The 12,947-nt window shown below is 41.4% G+C and overlaps 1 protein-coding gene across 1 annotated transcript; it reads left to right on the forward strand.

The window, feature by feature from the left end:
* Positions 1-3,488: 3,488 nt before the first annotated feature.
* LOC134462700 (homeobox protein Hox-C9-like) lies at positions 3,489-10,297 on the forward strand. The gene is made up of 2 exons (XM_063215845.1): positions 3,489-7,843; positions 9,259-10,297. Exons 1-2 carry the CDS (start codon positions 7,306-7,308, stop codon positions 9,501-9,503), a joined length of 783 nt encoding a protein of 260 aa, XP_063071915.1. The 5' UTR covers positions 3,489-7,305; the 3' UTR covers positions 9,504-10,297.
* Positions 10,298-12,947: the final 2,650 nt, after the last annotated feature.

Genomic DNA, 12,947 nt, shown 5'->3' on the forward strand with positions numbered 1-12,947 from the left:
AAGTGGCGGCTTTCTACGTGTTTATGAGTTAACAATTCCACTCCAGCTCGCCGCAATCAGGACTAGTAATAAACAGGATTCTTTTAACCTCAGCAGCTGTGCTTTATCCAGACACAAACTTAACTCAGTGCAGTGATATTTAATCATGGGAAATTAAGTGTTGGATGTGTTAATTACCTCACAAGCTGGCCTACTCTTAATTGCAAACGTGGTTAACTCCGTTTTGTTTTGCGCGGTGTCACCTTAACCATGGAGTGCATGGGCAGAATCCAGCATGCAGGTGGTAGCTTGATTGGGATGGTATTTTTTCACACTGTTCCGCTTACACGACCTTTTTTGCAGGTACAGACATGTCTCTGTCTGTCTCTCTGTCTCTGTCTCTGTCCCCCATATGTGAATGTCTATACGTGTGGTGTTTGGGCGGCAGGGTGGGCAATTAGTGTCTGTGAACCAAAGTCATTGTTTCTGAGGGACTGTCTGGTCTGGTCTTCAGGGAGGAGTACCGCCACTGTGTTAGCCATATCTATTTCAGCTATATCATACCAATTCCTCTACTTCAAATTATTTTTCGTGCATATTCTACAAATCTATAAATCTCAGACAATATTGAGTGGGGTGTTTCCTCAGCACAGTAAGACTGGACATGGGATGTATAGGCTCTGTTGGCTAGTAATGATGATTCGCTTCTCCGGCCTTGTCTCCTCGTTGCGCTCCAACACTGTGGCATTTTGAGTGCTCCATCCGAAGCCCAAACAGGACTCAAACTCAGTCGAGTGCTTTAGCGATCACCTGCTTCCCAAATTACAAACACAGTTAAGCTGTTCAAACGGAGGATTTCATAAATGTTATTTGCCCTTCACCTGGGTTTCATACTCTGTATGGCACGCACGCTCGCCTGTTTTGGCGTGCGTAATAACGCAATGGTATGTGCCTTGGCCTGCGAAATGCAAAAAACACACAGTTTTGTATTTATTCTCTTTATTGTGCAGCATAGTGGCTCGGGTGAATACAGAAAAAGCGTACTTTCTCTCTGAAACATGAACACGTGAGCATTCTCGGGCAATATTTACAAACACACGTGCTTGCACCTTTTTCCAGTCTTAGGATGACAAACATATTCCGTGTCAGAAGGCCGTGTGGATACCCTTGTGTGTGTGTGTGTGTGTGTGTGTGTGTGTGTGTGTGTGTGTGTGTGTGTGTGTGTGTGTGTGTGTGTGTGTGTGTGTGTGTGTGTGTGTGTGTGTGTGTGTGTGTGTGTGTGTAAATATTTACTATGAAAATGAATTGATTTCATATTTTCGAGGGATGTATAGAGGGTATTTGAAACAGAATAGTTACCTTTTGTCTTAAAAACACCAACATGTTTACACATGTATGTTTAACATTAAGTAAATTACAACGCATGCAGGCCACTTCATGTGAAAACAAATCTGGAGGACTGCTGGAAACAAAATGTGAATAAACTGAATTGGGACCACTACGATTGAGTGTGGCTTGTTTTCCTATTATTTTCCATTTTCTAACGAAAATACGTGCACACTATCCATACAATAGCTGTCCTTTTGAGTGTAACAAATGTTTCTTTCGCCAATTAATGACAATATATTTAGTCCGATTCTCTAGACAAAGTCAGGAGATGCTGAAATAACAGTTAAATGTAGCTCGAAAAAAAGATCCAGTAGGTGTATGTAGCTTGTTCACCTTAATGGGTGATATAAAACAAGCAAATATTCAGATCACTCCTCTTCTCAGCCCACTCTTCACCCAAACGAAACATCATTCGTGTTAATAACATTACGATAATAACCTAATTACTGTCCCTCATAGAAACACACTCTGCCACGAGCAGCAAGTTATGTTCACAGGCCTAGCCTATTATTCGAGTGGTGCATTGAAGGTAACCTATTAGCAATGCTATGCTAAGCTAGCCCCTGCAGTGCAGAAGCCAGTGGCATGGTTAGCATTGTCAGTGCTGGATCTTTTCTATGGCCGAGCGACCAAACCCTTGAGTATTATAAACAAAGTGGTACAGTTTCATGAGCCATTACTTTACACGAATAATCATGGCATTTAACCTAACAGCCAGGTCAGAGTCCACTTGAAAAGATAACATCCACACATCCAAACGCATACAAGACATGTTGCATCACATTACCCTTTATTCAAACATCAAATAGCACAATAAACACGTTGTACATGTGTTTCAGTTATCTGTGTACATTTTGAAAAGTGAAAACATACATCTATATTTAAGAGTAACCACATTTTATGATTGAAATGTAATGGCTCTATGTCACCGCAGTTTCTCAACACGCTTATAAAAGGCACTTTGCAAGTCAAACCAGATAAAACTTTCACTGTCAAATCAGTCATACATAAAGCATACAGGAAATGTCAAAAGACTGCCTATTCAAATTATTCGGAATTTAGAATTCGTTATCATCAACAGTGTGAAACTGTTGGACATGCGTATGGGTTGGAAATCTGAAAACATCCGTTTATTTATAGTCGTATAAAATGAGCACTTGGTGAAAGCCACAAGGGTTAAACAACCACTATAATTTGGTTGCAGATGTGGTTGGTGATATACCGCTCCTCCAGAACAGCGAGGAAAGCAATAACCAACAAAAATATCCGCTATGTTTACGGCCTTCATCAGGGCACCACAAACGAATTCTTGTGAGTCATTCTAAAAGGCAAAATATAGAGCATGGAAAGGCATCGGGGCGCTGCACAGTGATATGGATAGGGCCTACAGTATTCTCTTATTTAGTGGTCATCATGCTATTTTTTTATTATTATTTAAACATTTATTTCAGATGTTCTAAGACAAACATGCATTTGCGTGCCAAATCGTGACAGGTTTGGCACGAAGTGTGTTGCGCACGAGTGTACAGTTTAAACAAACAATTAGTCGAGTGTGCAGGCACACTATTATTGCAAAGTTCTTTCATTTTACGATGACGAATGTTTTGCAATATGTTTTTTTTTTTTTTGAAAATGTGGGGCTAACCATCTAGCAATTCATCACACATGCTTGCGCGCGCACATGCGCACACACATGCACTTTCTCTCTCTCTCTCTCTCTCTCTCTCTCTCTCTCTCTCTCTCTCTCTCTCTCTCTCTCTCGCACGCTCTCTCGCTCTCTCTCTCTCACACACACACACACACACACACACACACACACACACACACACACACACACACACACACACACACACACACACACACACGCGCGCGCGTTAAGGTCGTGTGCTTTATAAATATATTATCTATAGATAACTGGGAATAATTCATTTGTATTTCGGGCATATAAATGCATTTTGGCCTACATGCCGCAATGGGTCCTTCAACAGGAAAACACTTGCGTCTTGTCAGCCATTGGGACACGTTGATCTTGATCACAAGACCTCGACGCGTCAACACACACACACACACACACACACACACACACACACACACACACACACACACACACACACACACACACACACACACACACACACACACACACACACACACACAAATGCCATTCCCAAAGCCAGAGTCAAAAGGATTTACCAATGTTGAAATCCACGCAATCTAAACGGCATGTGAAGAGCTCTTTTCCAAAATGAGACATATCCATTGCGTAGAATGTTGGGAAATTGACATTTTTGCATTGGGCACATATGCGCACATAACAATAATAATTACGCTGCAACGCACTGATGAGGAGCGGTCTTACTGAAATTCACAAGTTATACGTCATTTACAAAGCATTGATAATGTGCAGTCTCGGTAACATATAGAACAATTAACACGCAAACTAAGAAGTGTTTTGCAACACATTGATAAGGGGCAGTCTTACTAACAGACTCACCAATTTAAGTGTTTTGCGACGCATTGATAAGATACAGGCTTGCTAGCAAGTAATAAGTACCCCACTTTTCGATGATAAGGTGCACTGACTTAACAAGTCATAAGTGCTTTGCAACGCTTTGATAATTGGCCGTCTTATTAACATGTAATAACTAACAAATACTTTGCAACGCATTGAGAAGGTGATGGTGCACAGAGACTGTTCGAATGTTTGATGTTTTCTTCTGTTACCAATGCAAACAACTGAGCGGACTTGTCATGCTCCTGACCATAAAGTCACACTTGTCATGAACCTGACTACAAAGTGACACTGGCATTAGATTAAATTACATCATATTTAGATCATACAACAACAAGGTGCGTACATCTAGCACAGACTACTTCTATGTTCAAACAGGGAATGTTTCCCACCTTAATTTGTAGTTACCAGTCTTTGATTAACAGACGGAGTAGGCTACACAATTGGACCAGACGTGTATTTTATATTTTGTGTATCAAAATGTATAAAAGTTAAAGTATTCCAGGTGCCTGATGAAAAAGAAAAGTAATTCCATGCATTCAAAAATGTAATTAAGAGGAAGGAATTGGGATTTAAACGCCTTTATTAAACGTGGCTAATAAATGTTTCAAAAGCCAACATGTATACCCCTCAATAGGTCTTCATCAGGGCTTAGTCTAGTAGCCTATTTAAGCAAAGTTGAGACTAAAGTACTGATCGTGTAAAAGTAGACTTCTAATAAGGTTTGCCCATTACGGATTTCAGTGACGTTATGGTGATAGTAAAACATCAAAATACAGCGTGTATAGAACAAAGCCGTATATGAAACGGTATATGAAATACAGTTGTTGGCAAATTTTAAACACATACTTGCTTGACTCCTGAGGAAGACCGTAGTACTTTTGAGGGCAGATGAAAAGTAGTTTTTCCATGACTGAAAAGTTGAGTAGGCTATAGCGCATGCCACAATTACTAATTGCAAGGAAAGTAAACAAACACCTATTGCACTGTAACCAGAGAAGGTGGCATATTGTGGAATACTTGTCATGTTTTCTATTTACACTTTCACAATATTAGTGGCAGTTAATGTCCTAGGTTGATTTGTTTGCGCATCCAATGGATTCCCACTTAATTGAAAATGCGCCTTTCTCGCTAGCAGAATTTATATGGCGTTTATCTATTCAGGGAATATGATCTCTACATGTGGATTGTGACATTAATAGGGGTTGGTCTTGGTCGCTACAAGTCCCCGTCGAGTAGCCTACAATCATTTTCTTATCTGGTGGAGGTTCATCTGCGCACTAGCTCACTTGTCAACCAACCAATAGTGCCCATGGTCCATGGAAGCAAAATGCTGTCAAAAACGTATTCACAAATGTTCGTCTCTGCAAATTAATCTGTCCCATTGTTTCATTTCACAAGGCTATTTCATTAAGGTGTTAGGCGTAGCCAACACAAGCGCACTCTCACTTCCAATTTGAGTGGGGCTAATTTAATGTGGCAAACTATTCTGTGTTAGGCAATAGTATAGGGAGAGACACAATAAACAGCACACTATACAGTCAAATGCAATTGTTGTCCGTCTCATGACCATTACTTTGGCCACGAGTCTCGCATGCCAGCCTAGCAATTTGCACATTTGTTTTATTGTGTGTGTCCTTTTTTCTGTTTAGCTACTGCGCCTATATGGGCTACTTGCTGCAGTGGTGAGCAGTGGAAAAGTACAACACAAGAAACTAGGGCTCGGGGCGAAAAAAGGTCTATGTAGCATAATGTCATCTTCTGGAAACTTCTGGCGAGTTGAGATTATTGAGAGGTGGGGGGGATTGGCTGTGGTTCTGCGGCAAAGAGATACTGGGCCTAGCGTTTGTGCCGCGAGTGACAATGACTGTTCATCACGAGGCCTGGGCACCGCAGTGCGGTGTGTCTGCTTACTTGTCTGCAGACCAGGACCTCAGAAGAAATGTTGTGTTGACGACAGATTTGGCTAATTAAAGATGATATAGAACATGCAATATAACGTTATATTTATTCCTATAGGTCCATTGGTCTAATGCACACCGATATAGCTGATTTTGTACAAACAAATGGGACGCTGAACTATCCATAGCATATCATGGCGCGTAATTTGGATATTTGTTTCCCGTTACCACAGACATGTTGTAGAGTTATTGTTCTACATTGTATAGGGATTGTACTGGGGTTATTAGCAAGAGCAGCAATGTCAACATATGAACGACAATCACCCCCTCCACCTCTAGGCTGGCCTGCAACCAGCATCATAGCCGTTTCCCACACCAAACTTGAGTGAAGACGTCTTATACATAGCCTACATGTGTATAAGTAGAATTGTAGATTTTCAGTTCCTCAGTATTCATCTTTACTTTACACAAAACTATGAAACTGTAAAAAAAAAAATGCCTCAGTTGGTCTTTAAAATGTCGTATGGATATGTACAAACCTTTGTTTTGCGGACCATCGACCTTGGTCGTTCTAATGTCTGCAATTGGTTGTCCTAATTTCTGTCCGTCTGGTTAAAATAAACACCTATCCTTCCCTTGATGTTGCTACTGGATTTTCTACTATGTCCTCCCTGTAATGTGCTGAGTTTTCTAGGCTATGTTTGTCATAGGAAGAAGTCGAGGTTTTTTTTTGCTATTATTAACGACACGTTTATGAACAATCAAATGGTCCTCGTAAAAATTTATTGAGGGACATAAAAACATGCATGGCTTCTTTCCGAATTCAGCCCCAGTGGTGGGTAGGTTTGCTCTAGACTTGACAAAAGTTATGAAGTTCGCTTAGCAGTGAATATTCCATGCAATGTTAGTTGACACAACTTTATAGCTGAACAAAACCGATACAGACGAATCTCATCCTATGTAGCCTAAATCACTGGAACACCTAAAAGAAATCGAACTGTTTTTAAACAGACGTACGTGAATAAATGCACAGGATATGCCTTATATTTATGTCGAGGAAGAACTACAAGGTGATATGCCGATATGTTTTGCGTTTCCAACGACATTTTGTCGACAAAGACAAATGACAAGAGCAAATAGTGCGTTCTTTAGAGCGGTCAACATACCTCCGTAGTCCAATAACTGGGGCTCGCTGCTCTTCATTGTTTATGACAGCATCATACAACTAAAGGGATGGTGGGTGGATATTCCGCGCTAATGTTTGGTCATAGAATGGAAATCCTTTTTTAAAAGATCATTTTAAGATGTGAAGTACATCACTGCCCAAGGTTTGCGTGCGCATTAATCGACTGTATAATTTTGGAGTAAATATGATCACGTGTCTTCCGCCAGCCAATGAGCGCTCAAAAGCCCCGGGAGAAATAATTACCTGACTTGATTGTTCTATGGGCAGATAAAAAAGTACACATACACGCCATATAATAATCTGATGCATGTAAAAGAGGAGAGAGGCATCACATCGTCATGTCGACCACGGGTCCTATAAGCAATTATTATGTGGATTCGTTGATAAACCACGAGAGCGACGAGGTCTTGGCGACGCGTTTCTCCGCGCCGGAGCTACTCCCTGCCGGTTCACGACCATCTCCTCTTGTCCCGGACTGTTCTGATTTTCCTTCCTGCAGCTTTGCGCCGAAGCCTCCAGTATTCACCTCTTCCTGGGGCCCAGTTCATTCGCAGTCCTCTGTGGTGTATCACCCATATACCCACCAGCCCCACATAGGCACAGACTCACGGTATGTGCGGTCGTGGTTGGAGCCCATCTCGGGAGCCGTCTCTTTTCCAGGCTACCCGGCTAACAGCAGACACTACGGGCTGAAGCCCGACGGTATCCCCGAGCGCAGACCAGGAGATTGTATCGCCAACGGACGCAGTTACGCGGATTACTATTATGGTTCTTCACCTGACCTCCGGGATAAGGCACAGCAGATCATCCCTTCTCCCGAAGTAGAGGCTTTGGCTTCCGCAAAGCTCAAGGAGGACAAACCAGAGTTAGATCCAAGTAAGTTTAGGCAGCACCAATATCCCTGTTTACGGACCGTGTGATGGCGGTGTGAGGGGGGATGTTTTACCACGGATTTGGACTCAATGTTGTCCGCTGGCCCCCACTATAAAACGAAATTATCGTCTCTTTTCAGTTCCCTTTGAACGCGCGTTCTTCTTGAGGGCTGTTAGACAACGTTAGACAGGACAAACGCCAATGGCTTTAGGGTTGTAAAGCAAGCAGCAGCCATAAACTGGCTATAAAATGGGGAATCTCGGCAAACAAGCTTTTCATTGGCGCGATGAGTATCAAGACCAAAGCTCATAGAGGCCATTTCCTTCCCTTTTCAACCTCTGTTTGAGAAACATACCATTTAAATCGTGGTTAACCAGCAATTAAAATATCTTGTTGTATATAAATAATAGTAGCACCATTTCTCGTGTAGACGACACAACATTTTCCCAGTGGGTTAGCTCTTTGACATCAAGGGTGTATTTCTGCATGGTAATTGTCACCATATCATGTGTAGGCCTAACCTTAATTGTTATAGACGCAGTCACAGAAATGGTCACACCAGCCCTGCACTCGCATTGTACAACCTAGTATAGCTGCCTGCTGCATCAAGGCCTGTCAACATGGCGGTCTTTTGGTGTATTATAGGGAAATTCATTTTGAGTTTCATTTTGAAGTCCATCGACAGAACTCTCTCAAAATAACCATAAGCATGTCTATTATACCAGTATGATTAGTGATATTGTGAAGTATAGCCTATATTAAGGCAGGTGTAAAATGATTTGCCTACAAATAAAAGCTTGTGACAAGTACACTTGTGCTCTCTAGTAGCATTATTGCTAACTAGAATAACAATAATGCATTTACAGACTTCATCGTGTAAAGTGAGGATGGGTTTTAGTGTTTTGACGCTTTTTTCTGAGTGGAGGAGGAAGAATGACCAAGGTAGTCTAGGACTAGACAAAGCTCGAAGCCACAGCACATGGAATGTGTATGGCCCAAACACAACAAGCTGCCTCCGCTGCAGAGCCTGCCGGGACTTGAAACTACAGGCTTTTAAAAATCTTTTATGGGCCAATAAAGCAAATGGGCACACTCACGTTTTTATGACTGAGTCCCTTTTTAGAACTCCAGATCGTCTTGAAAAGGGAATATTTTGGGGGTGAATACAACGTGTTTATCCACATATTTCCCCCCAGTGCCATAGTGTCATTGGTCTTGAGAGGAATGGGTAATACCAATATGCACAATGATCTGTCGTGCTGTGGAAATACGACTTAAAGATAGTCAGTAGGGAATTCCTCCTCACACCCCAGTCAATGTTGTGGGCCTAACTGGATATCAAACTTACTCTGCCTCATTGCTAGGCTATTTGAACTGTGTTTGATGTCTTGTGTGTTTTGTATGTTTTTGTTACATAGACAACCCAGTGGCGAATTGGATCCACGCGCGCTCCACGAGGAAGAAGCGGTGCCCATACACCAAATACCAAACACTTGAACTCGAGAAAGAGTTTTTGTTTAATATGTATCTTACAAGGGACCGTAGGTACGAGGTGGCGCGGGTCCTAAATCTCACCGAACGACAGGTCAAAATTTGGTTCCAAAATCGACGGATGAAGATGAAGAAAATGAATAAAGAGAAGACTGAGAGTAATGAGCAGTAGTCCATTTCGGAATGGCGGACACAGAAGATTACAAAAAGGCCTGCGTCAAAGTTGAATATAACATGGACAAGGAGTGACTGCAATTTTGGACTCAGAAGTTTAACAAAAAGAAAATTCAGTCTCTCTTCATGTGATTTCTATATTTGTTGCACTTGTAGCTATCTCAGCTCTCAAGATCTGTGATTGACCTCTGAACGGCTTACGTCGACTGTTTTTATTTTGTTTTTGTTTTTTTATGTGTGACATGCAGCTTGTGACATACTTTTTTATTTTTGTATACCACGGTTTCATGAATTGCAACATAGGACATTGTTCATTTTAAACATAATATTTGGGATATGTACGATGAGGAATTATAGGATTTACCCCGTAGTGTTTGTGTGTTCACGTGTAATTTAAAACTTGTGTATTTTTCTAGATGTTGCATTGTATGTGTACATTATGATTAGATGGTTTTGTACAAGAAAACCCGACCGCAATTACAAGAGTAGGCCTACTGTTTGTGTTTACGTCACTGTGGATATTTACCGGATAATGCGTTACTCCCTCCAGACATCGAAAGTTTATGTTATAAATTGTAGATTGTGATTATACTAAAATATATATGACATCATCTCAGTCGAGTCTGTTTCGGATTCAGTGTCAATGGGCATGGGCTGTTTTTATGGTTTTATTTCCGGATATCAAAAAGCAAATAGTTAAGAGACCAAAAAAACGTTTCCAATAGGCCCGTGTTGTTATGTAGGCCTATTATGGACACATATGGCGCGAGCGGGCACTTGACATGGAGGAGAAAAGGGTAAACAAATTTTGTCACAAGACAGTATAGCATAGAGGGCCAATGTTAATCTTTATTGAAAGCAGCTGGAGCTATAGGTCACTGCTCGCTCTCTCTCTCTCTCTCTCTCTCTCTCTCTCTCTCTCTCTCTCTCTCTCTCTCTCTCTCCTAATCCACTTCCTTGACTAATGAACGTTTCCTGACCACTTCCTCCCACGGTAGCCAGATATACAAATTATATGAATTAGACTGCAGGGTGACACTTTGGGGCCCGCTACAAGGCAGGGGCCTGCTACTGTTGCACGAGATAATATCTGTTGTAGTACTGTTGTGCCACAGTAGTTACAATGCTGCTCAATCCTGTGAGCACGCATGTAGGCCTAAATTATATTTCTATTTGATGGAGGCCAACTACGAAAGCCACTGGTTTATTAACCGGGGCCCCAGATCATCACAACGACGTAGGCCACAATATAACTAAACTGGGCTAATAATCTATCCGAAAACGGAGACCACTGAAATGTTTCGTTCAGAAACGCAAGACTGAAACGCCCAGCTAAGTAGGTCTGTGTAAAAAAGACAAATTAAAACCATTCAGTGCTTTCACAGTAGAAACAAAATGAATATTGGTTGGCCAAGTAGTGTGTAACTCAACAACCTCCACGTTTCATTGAAATTAATCTTTCTATTAGGCCCGATGAGAAATATTTTGGGCATGGACAGCCTAAATTCTATTCCTCTAATTTATTAGTTTGGGTGTACATTCAGGATGACTGAGGAGGTTGCGCGTCGAAAGGGACATTTTATGGCTTGCACTCTTCTTATGTATAGTATTCCCCTCTCTTTTCCCTATATTTCTCTGTGTGTGTGTGTGTGTGTGTGTGTGTGTGTGTGTGTGTGTGTGTGTGTGTGTGTGTGTGTGTGTGTGTGTGTGTGTGTGTGTGTGTGTGTGTGTGTGTGTGTGTGTGTGTGTGTGCGTGCTCGCACGCGTGCATGGAAGATTACGTTGTCAGAAGCGTGAGAAGTCTGGCGTTTTTGGTGTGTCTGAAACTGTCTCTTTTTCTCCAGGAGGTGCCACAAACATTATTGACAGGATGTAGCGATTTTAGAGCCCAATCAAGCTAGACATTTCCGCCGCGGAGCACAGAGCAATGCGGCTTTTACAGCTCTGCTTGCGGCTGCAGTGTTTGCCTCGATTGCAGTTTCACAAAGCAAAGCCGGGGAACTGGCTAGACGTCTGGGCTAAATTACTTTATTGCTCTTATTGGAGGCAATGCTGGGCCTTGTTTCAAAGCAGCCTTATTGCACTTGTTTTTGTCTACACTGTCCACTACAAATGCACCAGCCCCCTTCCAACTTCCGCTCTCTCTATTATCTTCCTTGTCATTAGAAAAAGAAGAAGGGGGTGACAGATGAGTCCTACTTGAAAGAGTCAAATTGTATTCCAGTTGCAAGTGCATAATCATCATCACACTAGCCACCGATAGCTTGTGGGAGGCTGCACCAAAAAAATAAATATGTGGCAGCAATACTATAAATTGTGTCATATAAACAATGGTAATAGGTTTGTATGAGTAAAATACTATAAAAGCAATACTAATACATCACAATAAAAAATATAATCAACAAAATCATTATTAATAGTGTGTTATAATATGCTATTTGCCTATATTATTATAGGCTATTAAAGAATATGAATGATAATGCTAAGACTACAAGTAGCCTATTAACAAAACCTAATCTATTCACGGACATTATTTTGTCGGAATTATCATTATTATTCTGACCTTGTGTACAATTAGCCTACATTATTATTATTATTATTATTATTATTATTATTATTATTATTATTATTATTATTATTATTATTCGGCCTATTCGATTTCGCGTGTGTGTGGTGTTGAATTCTAAGTGATGTCCAATTTCATTCATTTCATTGGGGATAGCCTACTCCTTAGGTGGGCACAACGCCCATGCATCAAGTGAGGTCATAACAAACATAATCTTTATTATCTGATGGTCTAACACATCCTCGAAGCCATTCAAGATACGCAACTTCCGGTTAATCAGAGGGCTATTATGACCCCTTCCACATGCGTTTCTTCAACGGGCGTGTTCAAAGGCGCCTGAGCACACGAAGCTCCACTGCTGAGGCACTGCCTGAATAAACACTAATTCTACACTAGATGTCGCTCTTGACCTACATTTGAGACAGTCGTTGGTGTATTCCAATCTAGGCGCTGTTCCCCCGCTTACATATGTGGGTTTGGAAGGTCTATTCTCCATTAGGCTAGCCTATTTTCAGGTGTATGTGGAATATATAATCCAAGATATTTGGACATTGAATGCTGATGCTGATTATTATTTTTAAGAACACGTCTGTAACATTCCCTTGATGGGGATTTCCATCTTTAACATAGCCTAAGCTTCAGACGTTAAATATCTCCATTTGACCATTCCTCTTTTTGACTGTTTGATAGCGCAAAGAAGGGGAAACCGGCTACACTTAAACTGCTACAAATGTACTCCTGGGGTCATAAACCTGGTTTTATTTGAAGGCTACACAAAGGTCTTCGTGCGAGAGACGTACACTGCATTTCTGTGTATCCTCCGGTAGGGAGCACCATTCGCTTCTAACCTGGCCAATTTCTTGTGCTATCCCCGGT

Source organism: Engraulis encrasicolus, chromosome 14, assembly GCF_034702125.1.
Source record: "Engraulis encrasicolus isolate BLACKSEA-1 chromosome 14, IST_EnEncr_1.0, whole genome shotgun sequence".
Lineage (NCBI taxonomy): Eukaryota > Metazoa > Chordata > Actinopteri > Clupeiformes > Engraulidae > Engraulis > Engraulis encrasicolus.

Bases quoted from the DNA above. Each gene is read 5' to 3' on its own strand.
- LOC134462700 (XM_063215845.1), top strand. From the start codon at position 7,306: ATGTCGACCACGGGTCCTATAAGCAATTATTATGTGGATTCGTTGATA. The intron at 7,844-9,258 runs GTAAGTTTAGGC...TTTGTTACATAG, and splicing joins CAAACCAGAGTTAGATCCAA to ACAACCCAGTGGCGAATTGG.